Source organism: Gamsiella multidivaricata (assembly GCF_025024155.1).
Source record: "Gamsiella multidivaricata strain RSA 2152 chromosome Unknown BC939scaffold_14, whole genome shotgun sequence".
Lineage (NCBI taxonomy): Eukaryota > Fungi > Mortierellomycota > Mortierellomycetes > Mortierellales > Mortierellaceae > Gamsiella > Gamsiella multidivaricata.
The window spans coordinates 490,097-514,782 of NW_026251722.1; the positions used below are offsets into that span (position 1 = coordinate 490,097).

Genomic DNA, 24,686 nt, shown 5'->3' on the forward strand with positions numbered 1-24,686 from the left:
AGGAGCGATGGAGGGATAGATGATAACGATAAACAACAAGACAGAGGTGGTATGAGAAAGAGAGAGAAAGAGAGAGAGAGATAGATAGCTAGATAGCTAGAGAGAGAGAGAGGAAGACGAGAAGTGGGATCCAAGTTGGGCACAAACCTGATTTGATTGATAAATGAGGCGTCAGTCAGTCAATGGTGGTCCAAGGGTTTGGCTGAGAGGTGATCAGATAAGCTGAGAGAGAGAGAGAGAGAGAGAGAGAGAGAGAGAGAGAGAGAGAGAGAGAGAGGGAAAGAGAGAGGGAAGGAGGCAGGCTCTAATGGGGCAGCAATGAACGTAGCGATGGTCCCTTCAGTAAAAAATAAAAAAACAAAGGATTGCGAGTTGAAGATGCTCAGGAGGAAAAAGGGTTCCTCGTCTGGCGTCGGGTTGTCCTTTTTATACACTTTAGTGTTCGTTGGCGGCAAACCATATCGCACTGAACATTGCCTGCAGCGACATGTGTAAGCAAAAAAGACATTTCTCCAGAAATGAACTGCAGCGTGAACCTTGCCTTCCTTCCTGCCATGCAGTGCAGACAAAAGAAAATAAAATAAAATAGAATTGGGTCTCATCCCTCTATTGTTACCTTTTCACTTTCGGGCGTTGTTTTGTCAGCACCTATTTTTCATCCTCGACATCCTCGACATCCTCGTTCTTTTCGACATGGTTCTACCCCCCACCCCCGCCAGTTTGCTCAGTCATCAATGATGTGCGTGTACCTGTCCATCCTCATCTGTAACACTGTTCTCTACTGTGCCGATCGTATCAGCAACCCGAGTAAAAGTCGAAAAATAAAAAACCGCTTCATCGGTTCAACCGATCTTTTTTTTTTTTTTTTTTTTTGCTCATCCTATCACAGAACTACGAATCTTATTTTCCAAAAGTCCGTCTATTTGGCGCGAACCGCGGTTCGTGCGTCATTTACATCCTCTCTTGTCCCTGAGCTGATAACCCAAAAAAAAAAAAAAAGACTCTACACTCAATGCCCGGTAGCTTTCTTTTTTTCGGATTCCTGTACAACCAGGGCTGTCACCTTTTTTATTCTCCAATAGAACTTGCTTCGACTCTTGCAGACAAAAACATTTACTCTATCCCTTGGCTGTGCGAGAAATCCAATTAGGTCCCTCAAAACGCACATGCCAAGCCTGGGCTGTCTTGCATACACACACACACACTTTGCTGTATGCAAATATGCGAATAAAAATAAAGAGTTTACGCAAATTGTTGTATGTGAAGGTCACTCATGTGTGCTCAAGAATGCCTGGTGGGCATGAAACGATTTGTTAAACATCATGGCGTAAAATGGCAATCTGCCCGATGAGAATGCATATCCAACTGGCGCCCATGTTTTACATATACATTCAGGATCGGCTAGTTCCTACAATCGCCCTCTGCATTTTGCATTTGATCCCATATGAAAGTTATCCATCGGTTGTAGATGATAGAGCTTCATCTCGGCCTGTTGGCGATCAAGAACATACGTTGAATTTTGAATGTAACAATCTAGATATTATTTCTATGATGGAGGGATATGTTGAATGAGATGGGTGAATGCAATATGATTGGGTTTATAGATGCACGCTGCGCGCTGTTTTAACGTCTCTTGTACTTCTTTGAACTCTTGAACGACTTGTTGCCACGAAGTTTGCCCAATTTACCGCCACGTTCCTTCTTCTCATCCTTCTTGTCCTTTCCAAACTTCGATCCGCCGCCCAGCTTCTTGGCAGCTGCGACGCCCTGTTTCGAGGCATCAGCCAGATCTCTACTAAAATCAACGTCCTTCTTTTTCTTTTTCTTCTGACCCTGGGGTTTCGTGGCGACCTTCTCCGGTGCCAGTTTGGGAATCTTGTTGGGTTTGAGCGCCTTCTTTGCGGACTTGATCGACTTTGCGTGAGAGTTGATGTCCTGATGATCCTCCTCCGTGAGCTGCAGACGTCTTCGCTTAGCGCGAGACATGCCTGCGAAGCGGTCACGTTTAGGTGCATCCGCATCGACGGCCTTGCGCTTCTTAGGGTCGTTCAATGCAGCCTTGCCCTTGTCTAAGGACGCGATAAGAATAAACGTGTCAGCAAATCATAAGATTGGTATGGTATGACAAAATATAAACATTTGCACAATTACGGAAAGAGACGACATAGCATACCTGCAGCCAATTTCTTCTCATCTGTAGTTTGGAACCACGTCTTGGCCGGTCGGCTGTAAATCTCGTCCTCATGCTTCAACAGGTTCTGACTCTTCTTCATCTCCATCTCTGCCTGGCGAAGGACCTTGTCCTCCTTCTCCTCTGCCATAATCTCCTTCACGCTCTCCGTCAAGCCCTCGACGCGCTCACGGTACCGGGTAATGACATCCTGAGGAATCACGCGGTGCTTGACCGTCTTCTTATCTGCGTTCTTGATCGCCATCTTCAACAGCTTGCGATCATTCTCTCCTGCCAGGGTCACAGCACGACCGTTTCGTCCCGCACGGGCCGTACGACCGACACGATGCTGGTAGATGGAGTAATTTTGGGGCATGTTGAAGTTGATGACGGTATCGATACCCTTGATATCCAAACCACGAGAGGCGAGATCCGTGGCCAACAAAAAGTCAACGCGCTCATCCCTGAATTCCTCCAAAGACGCCAGACGCTGTTCCTGCGTGAGATTTCCGTGCAACTCTGCCGCACGAAGTCCCATGAGTCCAAAAATCATCTTCATCTGATGTGCTGCTGCCTTGGACCTGAAAAAGATAATAACACGACGCTTGAATGTACGGGAGCACAGCGCCAGCAATACTGCTGGACGATCCTCCTCACGATGATGACGGATACGGACGAATTCCTGAATCAGGCGTGCTGCTGTGGCGTTGCTGGCATCGATTTGAAGACGAACAGGTCTGTTCAGAGACATGCGGATCAGTTCGTCAACATTGTCTGTCATAGTGGCGGAGAAGAGCATCGTCTGTCGGTTCTGAGGGCAAGCCTTGACAATTTCGGTCAACTCTGCTGAGAAACCGTCCTCGAGCATACGATCGGCCTCATCCATGATCAAGATGTCGATGTGGTCGAGGGTGAAAGAGCGCGAGTTGAGGATATGATCGATCAAACGACCAGGGGTGGCGATCAAGACATCTGGGCGCGTGCGAAGCTGAATCTCCTGAGCACTGCGCGACAAACCACCGACACAAAGTCCAAAGGTGATATCCGTGAAGCTGGCGAGTTTCTGAGCGACACTGTGACACTGAATGGCCAACTCACGAGTCGGACAGAGAATCAAAACACGCGATGTTGCTGTCTGCCTGGATCTGTAAAGGAGACGCTCCAGAACGGGGACCACAAAGGCGGCAGTCTTTCCTGAACCAGTAACGGCACCACCACAGATGTCCTTGCCCATCAATGCCACAGGGATGGTTCTAGCCTGAATCTGAGTAGGCTGAACAAATCCGACCTGCGCCAACCCTTTCAGAATAGGACGTGAGAGATTCATGGTGGCAAATGTCTCGGCAACATCGACGGGAGTGTCTGATTCCGGAGCGAAGTATGCTTTTTTACGCTATAGTTATTTAGAGGATACAATTGTCAGTATCCGTGTACAATGACCATGTGTCAAAGTTTAGCATAGTACGTGGACGAATACGAACCTCTTTCTGGTACTCTGTTTCCTCCTCCTCATCATCACTATCGTTCTCCTCTTCCTCTTCCTCGTCTTCTGATTCTGATCCTTCCGACTCCTCATCCTCTGATTCCTCCTCACTTTCATCCTCCAGTTCAGCCGCTTCAGCCTCATTATCTTCAAGTCCAGCATCCTCGTCACGACCAGCGCCAAAACCATCATCATCTATATCCATAAAAGTACTCATGGTTAGTTCAGCTCATTTTGATCGCAGCATCATCAGATAGCACTTGTAAGAGTACACTGCAATAAAACATACCATTATCTTCATCATCCTCGTCAAACTTGATACCCTCCATGTCGTTTTCATCACCCTCCTCGTCCGAATCTGAGGCCTCTTGGAATTCTATTGAAGTGGGCACAATGCAATGCAGGTTGCAAAACGGGTCAGCGACACTGGGGCATCCATTGACGCGCTGCACTTGAGCCCATGTCGGATATAGATGAAGAACTTACCACTCTCATCGTCCTCATTGATCTCCTTCTCCTCCTCCACAGGCGCAACGATCTTTCCTGACTTCTTGGCCTTGACCTGAGCACGCTTCCGTGCAATAATTTCGTCTAGACTCAAGCCGGGCTGCATCTATTATCGTATTTAAGCAATGGCGGGTCAGTACAATTCTTAGTACCGATATACTGACTTGAAGATGCAGTCCGATCTGTGCTCCGTGCATTCCCATTGCCAGAGATGATGCACATAGGAACGTCTTTCTTACCTCGTCCTGAGCGCGCAGGGCAGCTCTGGCAGCTGTGAAGTCCCAATCGTGGTGGGCGCCCATATGTCCACCCCCCTCGGTATCAAAAGAAAAGTTTGGATCAAGGTCTCCGGTATCCTTGGGAACCTGGTTACTACCCTTCTTATTCTTCTTGCTCTTCTTTTTGGTGACGACTTCCTCCTGGTCAAGCTCCTCCTCATCGAGGAAGGGCACCGACTCGTCGTCGTCGTCGATGGTCATTACAAAGTCGTTGGACATCTTTGTGCTGCTTTTTCTCCTGTGCTCCTTTTGCTGGTGGGGAATATGGGTGAGGTGGGGGGGAGAGAGCGCTGTGAAAAGAGGAACCACGAGAGAAGAGTATATTTACAAGGCGGTGCTGATACCCGCTGGAGGTTGTATTTTTTTTTTTTTTTTTGTGTGTGTTTACATTTTTTGGCATTCGTGACTGAACTAAAATTCTTAAGGGTTTGGGCTACGCCCTTTCTGCAAGGGTTCTGAACTATGTAAGTGCCTGGAACTCAGATACCATGGCTCCGGCGCTCAGAGTCTTTCTGCTGATGTTTGTAATGGCCGCTCTTGCCACCGGTCTTCTCCAGCACCTTGATCTCACCAATCACCATATCCTTTCCGACAGCCTTACACATATCAAACACCGTCAAGGCCGCGACCGTTGCGCCCGTCAACGCTTCCATTTCCACGCCCGTATTGCCCATGCACGCCACCCGGCTTTCGATCTCGACTCGGCCTCCTTTCAATGGGCTCGAGTCACCCTGCTGTTGTTGCTGCTGATCAGCGCTACTATTGGTCTTCGGTTCCTCGGAATCTTCCACCAGCTTGAGCTGCACTGATATATGTGTCAGCAACAGGGGGTGACACAACGGGATCAGGTTCGAGGTCTGCTTGGCGGCCTGGATCCCCGCAATCTGTGCAACTGTGAGGACATCCCCCTTCTTGTGCGCGTTCCTTTTGAGCAGATCAAAGGCGATCCCTGGTAGCCAGATCGAGGACACTGCGAGCGCCGTCCTGTGGGTCGAAGGTTTATCCGCCACCGAGACCATCGAGGCCTTGCCGGTTTTCGGATCCGTGTGTGTCAACTGTGGTGGATCTGATGACGAAGAGTTGGAAGGCGAAGACTTTGCTGTTGATATCGACGTGGAAAAGTAGCGTGTTGACGAATGTTCCCGGAGAGATGTGTTTAGCGTCCTGTAGTATAACGCCTGAATAGTCGATGGTACTGCTGTTGATGTTCTTTGACAACATGACGATTCAACGGTACTATTGAGTGTGAAAGATGTCGCGTCTGGCCTCGTCTAGGTGCAGAGATGGATTGCTATTGAGGTCAGTAGTATTCGACGCGTAGCATGTATAATGGTACCTTCGCCCTGGCCTTTCTGTATACCTGGCTGACGACAGAAAACTGTCTGCATACGGCGCTTAGCGCCATGGGCGAACGTGTTCTCATCAGCATGTGCAAGGAGGACATTTGTTTTTGGATGTGAATGAATCGAGTGGTCGAGAATGAGATCGACAAGGAGATATATATAAGCTTTGCTCCACCCACTTCTATAGGCGCCGTAAAGATCCATGAGCCTGGATCAATTCTTCCCCGCAAAAAGTTTTTATTTCTATGCGAATGCATTCAAGTCTATGTGCTGTGGTTTACTTTTCGCTTGGCTCGCAAAAATCCTGTCGGTCCGCATGTGTAGTAATAGTCGTCGGTGGCTACAATCTGCGATACACCATAGGCCTTGACCTGAAGTGCAAAAAAAAAGGACAATGAGAATCTGTACTTCAATGCATAAAGCTGTGGGAGAGGTATCCGCTAACTCTTCACTTACCGGAATGCGGTCAAATGTCTGGAACTGGAATCTGTTCCTCGCTTGCATGTTGCCAAAGGAAGACAGCTGCTCAAACGTCTCCAGGTTCCACACCTACAGAGCAAAAAGTAGAGGTTAAATTGAGTATCCAGCAATCAACGATGATGTGTACACTGGACATCCATGCACTCTCGATAACGCACCTTCATGTCACCTTCCCCAGATCCAGAGCAAAGCGTCAGTCCAGCCTCGTCAATGTAGAGCGATCTAACATGCATCTCGTGCGCCTGGATTGTGTGCAGTAGTTTTGGCTGACGAATATCAAATATGCCTAGGATTGATCACAAGTGCGAACGACAGCGTGAGTAAATCCATCGCAGATCCTCAAGCATTGTCAAGATTAGCACAGGGCAAATACTCACAAATCTCGCCATTGCGTCCCCCAGAGACAAGTAGCTGGTGTCGCTTCGAAAATGCAAGCGAATACCCACCGCGATCATGGACTTTGTATGATTGAGTGAGTGCCTTCTCCTTTGGCAAGAGCGTGTCCCAAATGCCAAGATTTCTGCCGTCGCTTGATGTGCCCGTCGTAGCCACAACACTGCTCGACCCCAAGAACGCAAAGTCGCGAGCGATTTTGTCATGACAGTTCAGGGTCAAGAATGGTTTTGAGCCTTCAGTGTTGGAGTCGAACCTCCAGAGATGCATATCGCCCTTAACATCCGTCGCGCCAAACTTTTGGCCATAGGAATCAAAGTGAACACTATGTGTGTGTGGAGAGCTAGTTAAACAAAGTGCCATGCAAATATACGAGTGTATTGCCCATCTAAGACGCTTCTTTGAGCGATAATTGAAAGCGTACCTGATCACTTTGGAGGTGGTTCCTGTGTAGCTGTTGAGCCCCTTTGGTTGACCAAACTGCCATAGTGTCACGCAAGGGTAATCTAGGACAGGGTTATGGCCCGTCAAGTACAGCGGGAAGCTTGGATGACTGTCGGAACAGGTCGCGATGACATCCGCCCTCACAACGATATTGTCCACCTCATTTCCTTTTGCCCCTGGTGTAGTACCAGACATGTTCAGAGGAGGCAATCCTTGTGATCGACGCAAGTTCGCGTCAGTGACAGCATGGGCTAGACCGCCATGATGGGGGTCGTACGCATAACCAGCGTGTCTGTGTCCTTTGTTGAACAAATTCTTGAACACGTTCTGCAAGCTGACCTGACTTCCCACGCGACTGATGTTTTCTTCTGAACTCTCGGTTGCAACCACGCTAGGCGCTTTGGATGTGCTGACGGACCGATCAATTACATTTCCCTGAGCGTCCAGGAAATCACCCTCGTCCACCTCCACATCTTCCTCGTCCAGATCCATTTCAGACTCCATATCGCTCTGATTTGCGTCAGAGGTATTCATCGTGCGTTGGAAATCCAGAGCCTTCGAAATGTCAATTTCGATTATATCGGATCGTGAGCATATGACGACGATGCATCGCTCGACAGGATTGAATGAGAAGGACGTGATCACTGAACGGGTCTTAAATAACACTGTCGAGTCCTCGGCCGGTACAGGAGAGGAGTCCCGGCACTGACGATGAGAGTCCAAGAGTGCGGCGACCTGAGGGAGCAAATGTCCACCACTCTCGAGCCCGCTGAGCAGGACCCAGTATTTCTTTTGCCAGCTATCGAGATATCCTCGCAGGTGCTCCTGGAGAGGCGACTTTTTCATGAGCTGAATGACATTCTTTTCCTGCTCGATCGCAGATCGCGTCAGTCGGTCCAAGAAGGAGCTGGTGATAAACTTCCGTGTCTCATTCGACATTCTATGGCCGTGATCCCGTAGTAGCCCCTCCAGACTCATGACTAGCGCATTCGTCGTGGCCGCATTCAGCAAAACTTCTTGCAGCGTTTCTCGATCCGATTTTTCTCCATCCTGGCTGAATGAAATTGCGTTCACATCCAAAGGCTGAAAGAACAGAAGGATCAAATAAGTTGGATAATATGTGATCGTTAGTCAAGAAGATGGATATCCTCCCATTCCTGGAACGTTCATCAGGAAAGTAACTTACCGAATAGAGTTTGCCCCCTAGTACCTCAGCGATGACCTTGACGGCACCGCCCCGATCTCCGACTACAAAGCCGCTGAATCGTCTCCACTGGAAAAGCATTCCTGCTAAAGCGGCATAGTCCTGCTCCTGTAAGGACATCAGCACAAGCATGATATAACTTGCAAGGACCATCTGCTCCCATCGAGGAAGCGCTAGCTCGGTCTTGATGACTGTCTTGGCCAGGTTAAACCATTCGCTAGACGATACTAGGACACCTCTATTGAAGAGGAGGTAAAAGAGATTGTGAGTTTTTCTGTAAAGCACACTGGTGCAACAGCCCTGAGATTTAGAATAAAATGTCATTCCGCCTTACCTAGCATATTCCTTTATGTGCGATTTCATGCAGCCGGTCAACCGCTCAGTGAGGACGATACCAACCATGGAATAGCATGACTCTGAATAATGCGACACGATTGCAGAAATGGGCGAACCTGTGCTCATGGTCGTATTCAACCAATGAAAGCAAACAGGAAGCGTGTCGATCTCGATACACTTGGAGATGAGTGCCTGCTCCATAACCACGCTTGATACGTTTGCATGCTCCGACAATTTATCCCAACCATATTTGATGTTCTCGACATATCCCTTGAAAACTGTGGTCACCAGTAACTCCGGTTTCAATGACACGGTTCGGAGAGCTGAAGCCATAGGCTAATTGATAAAATATCGATATAAAGGAAGTGAGTTGAGTAACTACAAAGGTTCGGTAGCAATGCTTTGAACTTTGGGCCAGCTAGTTGACTTACAGTCAGAAGCTGTACGACGAGTGTAGTAATGTAGTCGTTCAGCAACTCTTCGGTGCCTCGGATATGGTCGTTATTGGATGAAGCGCCCTCCGAATCATCGTCACCTTTTGTCCCATTCATACCAATAGATCTTGCGTTCAACCCGTCATCGGCTGGAGGGGCAAAATCTGCAAAGATATCCCTCGCTTTTGCTGGGGTGCCCAAGTTCGCCTTTGAAGACTGACCCATTGATTCGAATGCATCAAAATCCAGCGCCCCGCTGTCGATGTTACTAGACGGCGCTGGAGACTTGAAGCCGCCCATGAGTGTCATGCCAGTTGATTTTGGTGCATCGGGTGTATCGCCATTCGGCTTCTTCGAAAATGAACCGAAGCTCTCAAAATCCAGCACGCCGCTATCAACTTGAGATGATGGTGTTGCAGGTTTGGATCCGCCCATCAACGACATTCCAGTGCCAGGGGGCTTCTTAGCTCCTTCGCCAAAGTTGGAAAAGTCGAAGGTTCCGCTGTCGAATTCTGGGGGTGGCCCAGTAGACTTGAACCCACCCATAAGGGACATTCCGTTCGATTTCGATGGCTCCTTCTCAATGGACGGACTCTGCGCAATCTCTGGTTTCTTGTTGGCGTCAAAGTCGTCGAAATGCAGAACGCCTGTGTCGAGATTGGTTGCTTGGGTCTCTCCAGATCTGAATCCTCCCATAAACGATGAGGTGCTTGTTGATCTTGGAAGGTTCTGTATGCTCTGCCTGCGGACTTCCAGCAGGTTCTTGACCTTCTTTGTGCTCTTGCTCGACGAATCCACCGGCATCACATAACCCCAGTGCTTGAGAATCACCAGGCTGAGCAGCGGACATCCATAATGCTCATACGCTTCTGCTGCACGAACCACCGCCGAAAACTCTTCATCACCCTCGTAGATCGATGCATTGGGCGTGGTTTTGCGGAGATGACGATATAGAATCAATAGTGAAGGATCACGATGTGAACGTGCTGTTGCACTGTCGGGAGCAGCGCTGCTAGGCTCATCACGCTACTCGCAAGCAAACGCATAGGATTAGCATGCTGGTGAGCATATCTTTGCGTACTATATGATAATAAGAAATAAAATCATGACTCACCAGAGTCACTTGGATTGCGTTCAACGGCTGGCCAAGCATCGAGTAGAACAAACTGAGAAGCCATGGGTCTGTCGTTGTCTTCACCAAATCTTGGAGTAGTTGCCTCAATACCGGACCTCTCTCCTCTAGAGACATTGGAAAAGCGGAAACGGATATCAAAAACTATTAAAGTCCATTCGGAAGACCCATCATATATCGGCATTAGATTGACGATTACCTGGTTCATAGACGCGACAGATGGCGATTGCAAGCTGAAAGTCATTAAGATTCTTCACACACACGTTCACAGCATCCTGAAGTCTGTTTGCGAGCAGAAAGAATGCAGCAGCATAGGCTGAAGCGTAGGAGGTTTGCAGCTACATGAGTTAGCGAAACACGCCATCTATCAAATTTGTGAAAGAGCAGCCATCATAACGACAAGGTCCCTACCAAAACGCTGTTTTCCTAGAAGGGCAAAGGCGTTCTTCAGTGCAGCTGTCCTCCATCTGTCCTGCTCGAAATCATTCGATAAGAACGTCACCATTTTTCCTTGCTCCGGATGTCCGTGAGACGTTCTCCATAAGCCCACTAACAGCTTCTTCTTCCTCATGGCGATGTAGAACAGTGTGCAGGCGACAGGATCCTTATCATCCTTTCCCATGTACTGGTTTCTTGCAATGATCTCCATTTGTTTGTTCTATCAAATTTGCATTGAGCAATAATGTTCATCTGTTAGGCACACATTTTAACATGGTGTCGCAGCGCAAAAGAGGCCTCGAGTCCATACCATGGTTTCTTTCTTGCGCATCCATAGGAAAATTCCAAGAGATTTCGCTTCTGTCCAGTTCATAGGAGTTTTAAGCAAGTTCGAACAAAAGTCCAGCAGCAGATCCTAAGAATACGGATAAACCGATAATGTCAGGGGCAACTTGTTTTTCGACACATTATCAACATCCGCACTCAGGAGGCACCTGAAGTGTGTACCTGGGATTCACTATGATAGCCCCAAGTGATGTCGCGATAGCTCAGCATGCTTGGGCGTTGATTTGGAGGCAAGATATAGGACAGATAATTGAATCGTCGCACTGCGAGGAGGAACCTGAGACCGCTGTCGTCAATTGATCCGTGCTGCTTGTCAATCTTGTATGAACACAGGTGTATTGGAATTCGATGGTTAAACCAGGTTCGTTTCAGTTCGTATGACCTGCGCAGATCCAACTACTCACCTTCTCGAATCCCTCGATAAAGGCACTGAGTAAGAGTTGAGCACTCTTCGAAAGGCCTGTCAGCGGAACTCTTGTCAAAAACTCGATCATCTCCTGAGCTGTCCTGTCGTCCAGGAACTTGTTTTCATCCGCACTATGAGCATTAGCATCGAATCCAGTTAGTATACAAAAATTCAAGATAAAACAATCAACAAAGCGAGGGAACATTGTTAATTCACAGTACCTTTCGTAGTCGTCATGGCTCATGAATAGGTCGCTGTGTTCCGCTTTCATGGGCTTTGCGGCCTAGGGATGGCATATTCAATATTAGAAACGGGCTTCTTACGCCTTCTGCACTTCAGCCACGATAAATAAAGAGCAAATAAATCGCATTACCACGTCTGTTTTAAGGATAACCTCCAGTGGGATCGGCAGAGGACCCGCTGATGCATCTCCGCTGTCATTGACATAGCTCATATAATGATAGAGGTTGAACAGAATCTTTCGGACCACCTCGAACTTGCCTATGCAGCGAAGTAATGCGGAAGTTTTCTCATCAACATGACAAACGAACGGTTAACGGGTCAAATATTAATGATCGTATCACACACACCTACCCCAAAGGAAAAATTCCACCAAAAGATTGGGATGGTAGTCGACAAGAGGGCCATGCATTGAGGAAAGGGCTTGATGAAGCGTAGGTGCAACACTAATGTCTTCGAATCCCGGCGCGACAGTCATGTAGTCCTCGCTGAGCCATTTGCTGTATAAAAGCATTGTGCCTCCAGCGCCGACCGATAGTGTGCCCATGTCGAGCCAGGCAATAGCCGAGATCGGGTGGTTGATAAACGACGGAATGTTGATATCGAGAAAACGCATCCAGATCGGAGGGCTGGTCACAGTTTCTGTGCGCTGCTGTGCATACATGGATACTGTGTTTCTGAATGCCACAGCAAGATTATGTCTTGCATCCGCCGTGACCATCCAATCCAAGTCGTAAATGGGCGCAAGTCCAGGGAACAGCATCTCCAAACGACCTGTCGCTCTTCCGCCGACTGAGCCCCATATTTCCAAATCGCATGTTCCATTTGTGTTCTCATAGACTGTCAAGAAAACCAGACACGATGAAGGTCAATATGTATAATTCACATCGAGGTTCTATCGTCATTTCACAATATAGTCATTTTTCATACCTATGGCAAGCTTTCCATTAGCTCCACACTGAAAGAACTTTAGATTGTCTTTTGTTGGAATGCGTTCTGCCCTCTGCCAAAGCCGCTCGCCTTTGTGGAGGTGAAAGTCGTGTCTGCACTCCCAGTAAGATATATTAGTCTGCTCCTTTGAATATGTAGCAAAGACATTGACGTGTGTCGAATGAAGCGACTTCGGCAGCGTGCCTGCAAAGGATTCCACTGCGATGGCATGTGAGATTGGCGATGGAGGAAGGTGCTCTTTGGAGAAAAGTATTGGTCGCCCGCCATCAGTTCGCTGCCATGTGAACACAGTGTTCTCTTTTGCACTGAAGCCCAGAACATAACGTCGCCATGAGACGTCAGTTGTCTTTCCTGAAGGTCCAGTGATTTCGATTAGGAATGGGATTTCAAAAGAGTCCAGAAGGATAAGCGGATAGCTGGGGTCATAATTCGGCAAATCAAGTGCTTCTGTGCATTCTGCATTTTCCTGTGCAGTATAAAGCGTGACCCGTTGGCCATCGTAGACCATAAAGGAGCCTCCTATTCACCAACAATCATGAAGAAGAGATGCGACATCAGTACTAGTAGCAACGTATTTCTAGAGCGCAAAGAATATAAGCGATTGCAACGTACCTTCCCACGCTGGCGTTACTAGCTGAACATTTCGTGCGCGGACTGGAAGCGATCCTATCTCCACCAGACCAGCAGCTACCCTATGGCCAAACTATGGTGGGCATTAGTTTTCAAACAAGACAAAGCAACACCAACAATATCCTCCAGTATTGATATTACTCTTGGTGTCTTTAGCTTCCAAAGCGAAATATCGCCTAGGTCTCCCAGAGATATAAAGCAAAGCTGCCGATGGTCCTTTACGATGGCCGTGATGCGGCTTTGCTGACCCGTCCACGATTGCCTCAGACTGAGCCCAGCCAAAGTGTTGCCGTTATCGAACAACTCCATCATATTGATTGAGAAGCAGCTGACGCGCCCTTCGTAACTTTGGCCAACAATAATAACATCCGCTGGCGAACCTAGAGGAGAAAAGATTTACAGCGTCAGCTACTATGCTTGCAGGCCAGTTGGAACAACAAAGACTATTTTCTGTATATAGTATGATACCTCTGGATCGTGCCAAAGCTGTGTCATGATAAGCAATGATATTCCTCATGAAAAACGACGTTTCTTGAGAACTAACCGCCTGAGATATACGCAGCACTAAGAGCACGCGGGGCAATCGCTGCGGGACTTGTCCAAGATTCTATCCCGAGATGAATATCTGGCCCATTAGTTCCTCGGCTGCTACATTACAGCGCATGACTGTATCCGATGTGATATGACATACCTGTACGCCCCATATGATCATGGAGCCGTCGTCTTGAACCTGGAAGAAGAGATCAGAGGTATCTCTGACTAGCTCCTTCAATTTTCTCAGTCGAATACTGTTCGCATCGTTGTTCTTCTCAACCGTCTTGCTAGCAGCGTACTCTACTGCCATTGCAAACTCCATGCCGTCGAGCGCGTGAATCGGATATTGAATAGCAGACTGTTGTTGAGATACGAGCCATTGATTGGGGTCGATAATGGCACATATTGACATCGATTCCGGCTGAAGAAGGATAAGGGGTGACCAGATACGACATATTCCGTCCCGCGCCATGGTGAACAGCACATTGATAGGAGAATCTGGAGATCTGTATAGGGAGCATGCAGGTGTTCATTCTGGTCAGGCCGCTTCAGTCTTTCCATATGCAGAATTTGGTCCGGAATATCAGATATGGAGCACTTGCGTTGAATTAGTCTTTTCTTTGCGCCATGAGAAGTTCGTTACAGCTCGCGGATGTGGCAAATAAAGGAACCCAAAGTTCAAATCCTCATCTATTATGGAAACGAAATCGCTGGCAATTAGATGCTTATGTTGATCACGACCGTACACTTGATTGAACACGTCTCTGGACGTTACCTGGTAGTTGATGCCAGATCTTAATCAGGCGGTCGTTCTAGAGTCATTAAACAGCATTAACATAAATCCAATGCACGAAGAATTTGTTCCTGTGTTGATGCGACTTTCTGACGATATCCTGATTAGCATAGGATAGTATACCTTTGCCATGGATGCGAATAGTTTTCCGTCGGGCGAGAATTGAATGAGATCAATACATAAACCCTGCCTATGACAGACCGTTGAGCACATGCGTTGTCAGCTGTTATGACCAAGCACTGGTGGCCATTATCTGGAGAAGAACACCCATAAATCACGCCATCATTACTACCTCTGCTGCCATTGTTGAGTCCACTGTCCATCCTGCTGTGCCCATAGTGTAAGATGGTCGCCTCCGGTCAAGAGATAGCCTGTAAATAGCAGAAGGATCATCAGTCATTTGACCAATTTGTCTCAAGAAGCTTTCTTTCTCGGCCGACCTCATTGAACGAACGGTGCATCGGAACTGGTTATTACCATCGTTTCTCCAAGCAAGTGAGGCTACGCCTTCGCAGTTCAGGGTCGCATGTAAGGACCATGATTCGATCTAGAGTGGATACAGATTTGGCCACGGTCAGAATATCACTGGGAGCGTGGAAACGAATGATTATGCGTACTCAAGTAATAGTCCTGGTCTGTCCCCCAATACCTTCTCGCCCTCTCTGACTTGGTTCGTGGGCGCGTAGACAAGTACATGATGTTCAGTCGTGACTGCAATCTACGCGAAGAATGCGGGGTAGACGAGATTTTAGCGTCAGAGACAGGTGCGAAAAAAAAAAGCGCTTGTGCTAACTGGGTTCTAATAACGGAACGGGCAACAAGCGAACCAAAGAAGTCGTTCGAGAATGAAGTTTAGGCACATGCCTTTCCGTCGAATTCAGACATGACCACGGCCGACACGATCTGATTCTGTCTTTCCTTGGAGTCACTCTGCAGAAATAGGATTTGAATGGGTTTGAAGGACGCATCGCAAACGACGATCGAATCTGTTGCCGCGTACAGCTATACCAGCGAGAGAGTTGTCGGTATTTAGTGAAAGTGATATCTCGAGTGAACAAACGTATCAGTCGATACTGGCAGTTGGAAGCAAGAGTCGTACAATGTATCGTCCCGAGTTGTACCCGACAGCATTGATGCTCTGCAAGGACGCGCTTGTCTTTCCTGGACAGACTTGTTGAAGCAGCATTGTTCTCAGGCTGGACACTGGAAGAAACGAGATCTGTTTTTCGTGTGGAAGGTGATGGTACAGGTATGGTTGAGTTGTGGCTAAGGGATTCGTTAACAGGAAGAGGGAAGAGGATGAGTCTGATTTCTAGGTGAACAGGTGGAAGGGCAAGAACAATAGTCGAGTCGACAGGACAGACACACGCAAGTAGAGACCGCAAGCAATTGGCCACTTTGGAGGGACTGCCTATTGGTGCTGGCCCATGCAGCACAATTAGGTTCTTCAGAGAAATTGACTTCCAGGGACAAATGTTTGAATAAAGAGTGTGCGGCCTTATCCCACCTTGTCGTCGCCGTCAAACCCCACCCCATTGGCATTGGCATTCGCATTCCAAGGTGTTTTTTTGCTGGGATATACCCGGAGCAGTTGAGGAGGCACTTTTTCAAAGTGGCACATTTATTTGCGCACAAGACCGTGGGGATCAAGTCATCTCACGTTGGACAAGGACCACAAGGACCTCAAAGGAGCCTCTACTCGGTCACAAAAAGGGGCATGAGCAAGCATGAAGCTGACCGATAAGATGCTCACCTCCTCTCTGTTTCTTCCAGTTTGTTTTTCCTCTTCTTCTTCTTTTTTCACATCCTTCTTTGTCTCTTATCTTGTTCTCCTCCCCCACCTTCATTGTATATATTCCCTTTAACGAATTGCAACGCAACCAAGTAACGAAAGTAAAATGTCCCACTCAAGGGCCAATAACGAAAGCGCCGATCTGGAGCACCTCGAACTGAGTGAGGAAGTCGTCGGTGCCTCGTTCGACGACATGCGGTCAGAGCCATCCTCAGAAGCCTTGCTAATCGACCCTAAACGCGTCTCCGTCAGCTCCGTGAACTCTGCAGGCTCGAGCTCGACTGTCAAATATCATCCATCAACTCCCCAAGAGACAACCTCTGCATCGTATACACGACCTTCCGTCAACAGACATGCCTCCGCCAGTTCGGTGGCGTCGACCCCGGGTTCACGACGACCAAAGTCATCACCTTCCTACAGACATTCAACTGCCGGCACTCCTTTGTCCTCCTCGTACTCCAGTCGACGACGCCGATCGCATGCGAGCAGACCTGAATCGACGCGGTCCTCTGTCCGCCATCGAAATCGGTCTTCAGATATTGAGGAGGAAGATGAAAGTCCTGATGGCGACTCTGACGATCATTTTGTAGGATCACGCCCCAGCTACAGCAATATGAGACGTATTAGCTCCAGACGGTCGGTCCGACTCCATCCCGATGACGAGTATGATGTGCGCTCGTTCGACGGCCGTGAGCCGTCCTTCCATTCTGGCGATCAAAACGACGAGGAAGAGAGCGACCTCGAGCCGTTGACACTCAAAGACAGACAGGAGGTAAAGCTGAGCAAAATGGGTCATGTCGTCATGTTCCTGAGCCGTGGCTCACTTTCCCCTTTTTTTAATGTTAATGCGGCACAAGAATATGAACACATGGCTGCTGGCATTCCCTCTCACGAGTCGGTGCTAATACGACCACCGACATGGGTCCCCCTCCATATCATCACTGCCCCTTTTTTATTTGAGCTATAAAGCTCTCGTGATGCTTTTGTGCGCTGCATGTCTTATATAATATCGCGTATAGTTTAGCCAGTCCCTTGTGATCTTTGTCTGCGGAATACCCCTGTCCCTGATAGGAGCATCCGATCTCTTTTTTTACTCGTGGCCCGTCGTCACTTCAAGGCCTTTGGCAACCTAACACATTGCACTGTCTTCTCTATTGAAAATAGACAATCAACCAAACGCATCCCTTCGGTTTGCCCCTTTGGAAGCCCGCCCTGTACAAGAAGACACGCTCTGTCACCCAGCGCGCAGACTCGGCCCTGCATTCTCAGCCATCGTCCGATCTTTACCTATCACTCGGGAATGTGCTCTGGACCCTTGTCTTTGGATGGTGGCTGGCACTGATCTGTTTCATCGTTGCCATCGTGCTCTTCCTGACACCTTTCGGCGGCAGCGACTACGGAGGCGTGGTTCTGGGCCTCAGCTATTATCTCCTGTGGCCCTTTGGGCAATACGTCGAACGGGAGCTGTATCCGGGAGAGGCCAAGACAGATGGAGTGCATTTCTCAGATGCTAGCACACATCAGCGTGCCAGCAACAGCAACAGCAGTAGTTATGGGCACAATCACGCCAATGGAAGCACCAACACAAACGGACGACTTAGCTATCTTTCACCTTCAGGGGAGACACGACCACTGCTCCCCCGAAGCAGTTCGGTATTGGATCGAGAACGCACCCGTCCACGCTTTTCGCTCGCTAAAGCCATCAGGAACTGGCCACGGAGAACAGCCCAGCTTGGACTCGGTGGGATCGTCTACTACGCTTTTTATTTCCTTCTGATCGGTTAGTCCAATAACTCGATATGGATTACTGTTTTCTCGACAAAAGGAATATCCATCATTCTTCTGTACTCAACTCTGACAAACTGATTTTGATCATTTTTATAGGGCCATTGCATTTGTTCGTTTCGTGTCTGTGCTGGTTCATGGTGATTTCGATCCCCATGGGCAAACTGACCTTTGTTCTAGCAACCCACCTTCACCAGCATCCACTTCGTCTCCGCTTCAAGCGAGGCAGCTCGCTCAGCCTGTCGGCGCAGAACACCGAGATCCTTCTCTGTACCTATGATGCCATTGGATTCCAGTATTACAAGTACACTTACGACGGAACCAATATCATCTTTATCAATTTGTTGCCGATCGTCCTCTTCACGATCTTGGACGAGTATGTGCTGACCCATGTTCTGGGCCACGATTCCTGGCTCACCTCTCCGGCCGTCATTTTCTGTCTTGGACTGTCCTCTGTGATCCCCTTGTCCTACTTTATCGGAATGGCTGTGTCCTCTATCTCGGCGCAGTCATCCCTGGGGATGGGCGCCGTTATCAATGCGACATTCGGTTCCATTATTGAGATCATCCTTTACACTGTGGCATTGTCACAAGGCAAAGGCTCGATCACAGAGGGTGCTTTGATTGGAAGCTTCCTTGCTGGTCTGCTGCTCATGCCCGGTGTCAGTATGATGAGCGGCGCTGTCAAGAAAAAGGAACAAAAGTTCAACGCCAAGAGTGCTGGTAAGCCTTGTACAGCACGACCGATAATTTGTAATGTCATCCTTGTTTCTAACAGCCTGTATTATGTCTAATGTTTGATAGGTGTCACCGCGACAATGCTCATCATGTCCCTTATTGGAGTCTTGACACCCACACTGTTTTATAATATTCACGGGCGGGTAAGGAGGATAAAGATACAACAATTGTGAAACAAATCCAACTTTTTTTTTTTATGCACTGACTCTGGATATTTCCATGGGATTATAGTTTGAGTTGCGTTGCACTCCTTGCCCTGAGTCGGAGCTGTTGAACGCCGATGCATCTTGCCAGCGCTGCTACCACTACCAACCCAATCCGACCAACGATGCCTTTTTCCAAAAGAATGTTAAGCCGCTTATGTACTTTTGCTGCATCATCCTTCCGTCCGCCTATCTGATTGGTATCTGGTTCTCGCTCAGGACACACGTCAAGCAAATCTGGCAGGACCCTCAGCCACGCTCCGTCCGCGACTCCTCGATCTACAAAAAGCTGCTCCCAATGCACATCCTGCAGCAGTTTCTTCACTATGGCACTGGAACTCTCCATCCAGCCAACAATGGAGCCAATGGAAACAGACCACATTCAGGAGGGGACGACGCCGAGATGGGAAGGTTCGCCCCTTCAAATTCTGGACTTTCAACTGCAAACTACCACTCAACGTCCATGAACGGTGGACTTGAAGAGAGACGTCCCCCTCATTCAGCTTCCGAAGCGCAAGAGGCTGGAACTGGAGCTGGTATTCATCCAGCGGCTCAGGGTCTGTTCAACACCCTCTCTGTGGGACACGATGCACTCAAGAGCGACCACGGAGATGACGAGGATGACGAGGACGAAGCCCACGGTGGACACGACTCGCCCAACTGGTCTAAAGCAAAGAGCGCCACGGTCCTGCTCGGATGCACTGTTCTTTACTCCATCATTGCAGGTAAGAAGTGCTTTGTGACATACATAGATGTGATATTACAACAAAGGCAATTCCTAACAGAAGTTTTTTCCGCTGTTGATAGAAATTCTGGTGGACAGCGTGGACGCAGTATCCTCGATTGACGGAAAGTTGCTGGGCTTGACCTTGTTTGCGCTCGTCCCCAATGTGACCGAGTTCATGAATGCGATCTCTTTTGCCATGTACGGCAACATTGCGCTCTCGATGGAGATCGGATCTGCGTATGCACTGCAAGTGTGTCTGATCCAGATCCCCGCTATGGTCGCGGTTTCGGCGTGGCTGAGTCATGGAACGACCTTGGCATCGAACTATACCTTCAACTTGGTCTTCCCTCGATGGGACGTCATTTCGATGCTCTTCTCCGTGTTCTTGCTTACCTACACTTATATCGAGGGCAAGAGCAACTATTTCAAGGGCAGCATTTTGATTCTGAGTTACTTTGTACTCATGGCAGGCTTTGTGTACGCCCCTATCTCACCAGGTTCTGGCGGGGTGGACTTTAAAGACCTCCTATAGATCTCGTACTTTTGGTTATTGTTAATTTTTTCTATTTATAAAGTCTTCAATGGATTGCTTGATGAAATTCGTACATGGATTCTGTAAAATGGTACGAAGTAACGGAGGATCATTCCTTCTTCAATTCGCGGCCAGAGACACATCTGGATCATGAGTACTAGTGTCCTTGCTCAGGGTAAGGTTTCGTGTACCTATTATAAGCCTGTGCACCGAAGTCGCCCTGGCGTAATCTCGAGTCGTTTCTCCGTAACGTGCTGAACAGAGGTGAGAAACTTGATGATCAATGCAGCATGGATCCTTCAGTCCCCTTTTTTTTTTCCCGGCAGGCATCGATCATTCCGGATGAATCAATGAATCAATGAATAGAAGCGAGGTATCGCTCCTTCAATAGTAGTAGTAACTGTGTATATTGAATTGATTACAGAAATGACAGACCTACGTACGCGAGGGATGTATTTGCTCATGTACGAGGCGATCGGCCCATCCTTGATTTTGTAAACCTTTGAAAAAAGCAAGGAAATGGAGAAGTTAAAAAAGTCTTTGGAACAAGAGAATGGAGCGATAAGAGATCAAAAATTGTGGCTGAGTTTAGCCGTTTGTGTAACCTTAAAAATAAAAGGCGCGATGCCACAGAGACTTCCTTTTCTGGCACACGCGTCCGTCCCAAGTCAACATTTTTTTTTTTTTTTTTTTTTTTTTTAATAAGAAATCAAGCGATCATGAGCGCATTTTTATTTCTTCAAGTCTATGGTACAGAGGTAAATACAAGGTGCTTTCGCCAAAAAAAGACAAAATCGTCCCACACTTCAATGAAATTGCCATGCCATAATCAACGTGGCGCGCATACACACATACACACACATACCATCCCTAGCATCTTGATTTCACCATTCGCAGACACCTCCTCCGAGGCATCCTCCCGAGCACACGTTCGTCTTGGCAATTGAACTCGACCCTTTCGCGTGTTGTCTGGTCGTATTCGCTGTCGATGACGATTCCGGAAAGAAGGACCGTCCAGTTCTCTGGCGTTCGATCACAGGCCAGTATGACTGTCCGCCCTTGCACATCCTCATCCCGGAACTCCATAGCGGTTGCTGAGATGGTCCCGACGGCGTCGACGGTGTCGTGGGTGAGGGCAAAGCAGAATCCAATCCTGACATACTCAACTCACATTCGAAATCGGTCCTGACCACCGGTGGCAGATGTCCTGTCGTAGCTCCGGGAGGGGGCGCGGAGGAAGCCGCCTTGCCTGCCTCTTCGGCCTCGAGCTGCTCGCTAGCAGCCTTCCAGCAGGCAACTGAGCAGAATCGCACTCGTCTTACCACGGATGGATGTCCCAAGTACGATTTGACGCGCACAGAACTGACCCACTCTTTGACATATGGTCCTCGACAGAGACCACAAGGTCGGGCACCTGGTTGAAGATAATCGATCACGGCTTCAGGTATACATCCGATCGGCAACGGTTCACTGTTGTGTAGCACTGTCCTAGCAGCCAGCTCCTTGAGGGACGGAAAATAGCTGGGCGTGAATATGACAGAGGAATCAAGGCCCACAACAGGCGAGGCTATCGGCATCTGGCTCAGTAGGGCTTGATTCGAGGTATCTACAAGAGCGTCTAAAGCTGTGTTCTGTACAGATGTGGGAGTGGGAGAAGGAGCGGCCAATGGAAACTCGTTCGAAGGTAGCACTGAAGGAGTGGACAATGAGGTGCCTTCAAAGATGGAGGGCTCGGTCACTGCGGCCCTTGGAGATATCGCGGTCGTGATCATAGTGTTGGTACTGTTGCTGAGGGATGGATAGTCAAAAAACGAATCGATGTCCGAAATTACAGCCTCCATGTTGACCCTCGGCGTTGATGTGCCAGTTCCGGGGCCATAGGATTCCATCCACGAGCCCCCATGGGAGTTGCCATAGTCGCTACCGACTCTGTCAGCTTCGTTCAGGCTGCTGACAGATCCTGCGCGTGAGGGTGGTCTCGATGACAGTGCATGACGGGTATAATACAAATGATAATCAAGTCTTTCGTCCTGGTCCATCTCATAGGCGCCTTCTCCTCCATGCCCTAGTCGAGGGGACTCTCTTCCGCCTGCCAGATTCGCCAGTGTCGGAGTGTGTGTTCCGGAGGAAGAGGTCGATGCTGCAGAGTTCAAAATGGCCCGTCTCGAAAGACTCTTGAGCACGGCGGCATACCGTTCCTCGTCGGGGTTATAGTTGACTCCCAGACCGCCAATCTCGCTGACAGGATTCCTACTTGCATCACAGTAGCCACGCGTGAATGGGTTTCCAGTGAGCAAAAGCGTTGTCTTTGTCAAAAAGTCCGCCACGTCGCCTGGGATGACACATAGCAGGTTCTCGCTCAGATCCAGTGTATCGAGCTGCTTGAGGTCTGCGATCTCTGTCGGCAAACTCGTCAGCTGATTGCGTCCCAGGTTCAGGCTTCGAAGCTCTTTGCAAAGGCCGATGGACTTGGGAATGGCCTCCAGCTTGTTATCGGACGCAGTCAATTGTCGTAAGTGTGAATGCACATGACCTATGTCTGCGGGTAGGAAGCACAGCTTGTTATGGCTCAGATCCAGCTCCCTGAGCGCAGACATGTGCTGGATGCAGTCGGCTGGGAACGCTGTCAAGAGGTTGCCACCATAGACAGAGCCCATGGACAGTGACTCCAGCTTGTTGAGACGCGCGAGTGTGTGGGGCAGCGATGTGATTTGGTTCGCACAGAGTCGCAGAGTCTTGAGCTGAGCGAGGCTCGCACAGATCTGGGGTGGGACAGGACCTTCGATGCGATTCTGGGACATGATCAGCGCTTGAAGGTTCGTAAGCCGACAAAGCTCCATTGGGATTTCCGTAAATTGATTGTGAGAGAGGTTGAGGTAGCTCAGATAAGGTACTAATGAAGTCATGTCTGCTGGCAGGGCCTCGAGCCGGTTTCTTGAGAGGTCGAGTTCGGTCAGATGAAGAAGGGGGCTCTGGAGCGTACACATGGTTCGGGGGTCAAGTGTTGGTAGCAAGTTCTGGAGATAGTGTTCCAGTTGCGAACAATCGAGTCGTCTCCGACGCAGGATCAGAGATGTAACCGGCGCATGGGACTCACGTTCTTGTTCCTGGATAAATGTCGCAGGCGAGCTGGGCCGGACGACGTTGATATCAATGTGGCTCTTGTCAGACCGCTTGGACGTCCTTCTCTTGTTGACATGACGGCCAAGCGGCGCAAGGATTGGGTTATCGATACAAGCTTCGATATCCATCACGTCTTCATCGGCCTCTGCTGCTCTTGTGCTCTTGTAGGCGGTTGTTTGAATGCCGATGATGTTACGAGTAGCGGGGTTGGAGGAGTCCTTGTTCTTGGCCATCAATGAACTGGAGAAAGATGCTGCGACGGAGGTCCCCCTTGTAGGTGATGGGCTTTGTGGAATTGTGCTGAAGGACGGGATAGGGGAAAGACAGGTTGACACTGTGGTGGATGATGGTGGATTTGGGGGATAAACAAGGGATGGTGATGACGGACAATCGCTGACATGCGCAAGATGTGTGGGTAGCGCTGAGGAGCTTCTGCAGCGGGTCTGGATGGTTTTTGGCAACGGTCGTGTATCGGGATCAGCTGTGGGGTTGGCACTCCTGTTGATGTGGGCGCCATGGCCGCAGTAGCTAGAGTTGCTGGTACTGTCCAGATCACCCTCCGCGTCGGCGTTATTGACGAGGGATGAGACAGACATGGCTGTGGTGCATACGCCTGGGAAGGTGTTCGAGTTGTTTGTGATGGGGAAGTAGATATCAGTCATGGACGAGGTGGGACACGATGCTAGTTCTGACGTTGAAGCAGAGTCCGGGGCGGTGCTGGGTGCCGGTGCCAGCGTCGGTATCAGTGTAGGTGTCGGTATCAGTGTAGGTGTCGGTGTCAGTGTCGGTGTCAGTGTCGGTCGTGGTACAAGGGTACGGAAATGGATGTTATTGAGAACAAGCCGAGGACGAAGAGATACTTAGAGGGTGAGAAGGGTGGGGTAGTGAGAACAAACAAGTCGCCTTCAGCGCATCAACATGGAAAGCGTCTTTTCTTTTCTTTTTTTTTTCTCTTTCTCTTTCTCTCTTTCCTTCTCAAACTGTAGAAGTGAGACCGGGAAAAGTAGAAAGTAATAGAGAGGGAGAGAGCGGCTGTTGTCTGTCGGGCTGACTGTCCGTTCCGTATTTATGCCTTTCTAGTCCATAGAACATAGGGAAGAAGAAGAGAAGAAAGTGAGGATGGGATGAGCTACAGGGCAACTTGGGACATGAAGACCATGCACATGCGCGTTTGTTTAAATGGGATCTCTCTTTTGTCACACACACTCACCAATCAGGTAAACAAGAGTTGATGTTAAAATAAAA

At 48.8% G+C, this 24,686-nt stretch overlaps 5 protein-coding genes across 5 annotated transcripts; 1 reads left to right on the top strand and 4 right to left on the bottom strand.

The window, feature by feature from the left end:
* Nucleotides 1-1,563: 1,563 nt before the first annotated feature.
* BC939DRAFT_443582 (P-loop containing nucleoside triphosphate hydrolase protein) lies at nt 1,564-4,791 on the bottom strand. The gene is made up of 6 exons (XM_051554560.1): nt 4,400-4,791; nt 4,140-4,266; nt 3,943-4,029; nt 3,652-3,848; nt 2,174-3,563; nt 1,564-2,069 (listed from the first exon to the last, which is right to left on the bottom strand). Exons 1-6 carry the CDS (start codon nt 4,655-4,657, stop codon nt 1,624-1,626), a joined length of 2,505 nt encoding a protein of 834 aa, XP_051415033.1. The 5' UTR covers nt 4,658-4,791; the 3' UTR covers nt 1,564-1,623.
* Nucleotides 4,792-4,815: 24 nt separating this feature from the next.
* Nucleotides 4,816-5,983, bottom strand: BC939DRAFT_443583 (Molybdopterin cofactor biosynthesis C domain-containing protein). The gene is made up of 2 exons (XM_051554561.1): nt 5,799-5,983; nt 4,816-5,709 (listed from the first exon to the last, which is right to left on the bottom strand). The coding sequence occupies exons 1-2, from the start codon at nt 5,880-5,882 to the stop codon at nt 4,918-4,920; spliced, it is 876 nt and encodes a 291-aa protein (XP_051415034.1). The 5' UTR covers nt 5,883-5,983; the 3' UTR covers nt 4,816-4,917.
* Nucleotides 5,984-5,988: 5 nt separating this feature from the next.
* BC939DRAFT_443584 (RAVE protein 1 C terminal-domain-containing protein) lies at nt 5,989-15,961 on the bottom strand. The gene is made up of 30 exons (XM_051554562.1): nt 15,641-15,961; nt 15,406-15,543; nt 15,191-15,259; nt 15,019-15,088; nt 14,834-14,912; nt 14,665-14,731; nt 14,524-14,560; nt 14,351-14,438; nt 13,906-14,254; nt 13,683-13,821; nt 13,356-13,594; nt 13,197-13,287; nt 12,564-13,103; nt 11,988-12,473; nt 11,767-11,894; nt 11,615-11,676; nt 11,392-11,524; nt 11,150-11,305; nt 10,953-11,057; nt 10,616-10,862; nt 10,404-10,520; nt 10,187-10,311; nt 9,070-10,098; nt 8,637-8,974; nt 8,285-8,540; nt 7,079-8,181; nt 6,639-6,979; nt 6,420-6,547; nt 6,238-6,330; nt 5,989-6,152 (listed from the first exon to the last, which is right to left on the bottom strand). Exons 1-30 carry the CDS (start codon nt 15,725-15,727, stop codon nt 6,045-6,047), a joined length of 6,948 nt encoding a protein of 2,315 aa, XP_051415035.1. The 5' UTR covers nt 15,728-15,961; the 3' UTR covers nt 5,989-6,044.
* Nucleotides 15,962-16,066: 105 nt separating this feature from the next.
* Nucleotides 16,067-20,385, top strand: BC939DRAFT_443587 (Sodium/calcium exchanger protein-domain-containing protein). Its single transcript, XM_051554563.1, has 6 exons — nt 16,067-17,105; nt 17,498-18,113; nt 18,218-18,841; nt 18,923-18,999; nt 19,088-19,784; nt 19,867-20,385. The coding sequence occupies exons 1-6, from the start codon at nt 16,440-16,442 to the stop codon at nt 20,316-20,318; spliced, it is 3,132 nt and encodes a 1,043-aa protein (XP_051415036.1). The 5' UTR covers nt 16,067-16,439; the 3' UTR covers nt 20,319-20,385.
* Nucleotides 20,386-22,651: 2,266 nt separating this feature from the next.
* On the bottom strand, nt 22,652-23,305 carry BC939DRAFT_394272 (uncharacterized protein; the record flags this gene model as incomplete). Its single annotated transcript, XM_051552140.1, has 1 exon — nt 22,652-23,305. A coding segment is annotated over one exon (654 nt), but the record flags the coding sequence as incomplete, so codon positions are not given.
* Nucleotides 23,306-24,686: the final 1,381 nt, after the last annotated feature.

Coding starts and splice junctions, on each gene's coding strand:
- BC939DRAFT_443582 (XM_051554560.1), bottom strand. CDS start 4,657: ATGTCCAACGACTTTGTAATGACCATCGACGACGACGACGAGTCGGTG. Junction 4,030..4,139: donor CAATGAGGACGATGAGAGTG/GTAAGTTCTTCA, acceptor CCACTTCAATAG/AATTCCAAGAGGCCTCAGAT. Junction 2,070..2,173: donor TGAGAAGAAATTGGCTGCAG/GTATGCTATGTC, acceptor TCGCGTCCTTAG/ACAAGGGCAAGGCTGCATTG.
- BC939DRAFT_443587 (XM_051554563.1), top strand. CDS start 16,440: ATGTCCCACTCAAGGGCCAATAACGAAAGCGCCGATCTGGAGCACCTC. Junction 18,842..18,922: donor GTTCAACGCCAAGAGTGCTG/GTAAGCCTTGTA, acceptor AATGTTTGATAG/GTGTCACCGCGACAATGCTC. Junction 19,000..19,087: donor TTTATAATATTCACGGGCGG/GTAAGGAGGATA, acceptor ATGGGATTATAG/TTTGAGTTGCGTTGCACTCC.
- BC939DRAFT_443583 (XM_051554561.1), bottom strand. CDS start 5,882: ATGTCCTCCTTGCACATGCTGATGAGAACACGTTCGCCCATGGCGCTA. Junction 5,710..5,798: donor AGTTTTCTGTCGTCAGCCAG/GTATACAGAAAG, acceptor CTCTGCACCTAG/ACGAGGCCAGACGCGACATC.
- BC939DRAFT_443584 (XM_051554562.1), bottom strand. CDS start 15,727: ATGCTGCTTCAACAAGTCTGTCCAGGAAAGACAAGCGCGTCCTTGCAG. Junction 14,439..14,523: donor GATCTGGCATCAACTACCAG/GTAACGTCCAGA, acceptor TTTCCATAATAG/ATGAGGATTTGAACTTTGGG. Junction 8,541..8,636: donor CACATAAAGGAATATGCTAG/GTAAGGCGGAAT, acceptor CCTCTTCAATAG/AGGTGTCCTAGTATCGTCTA.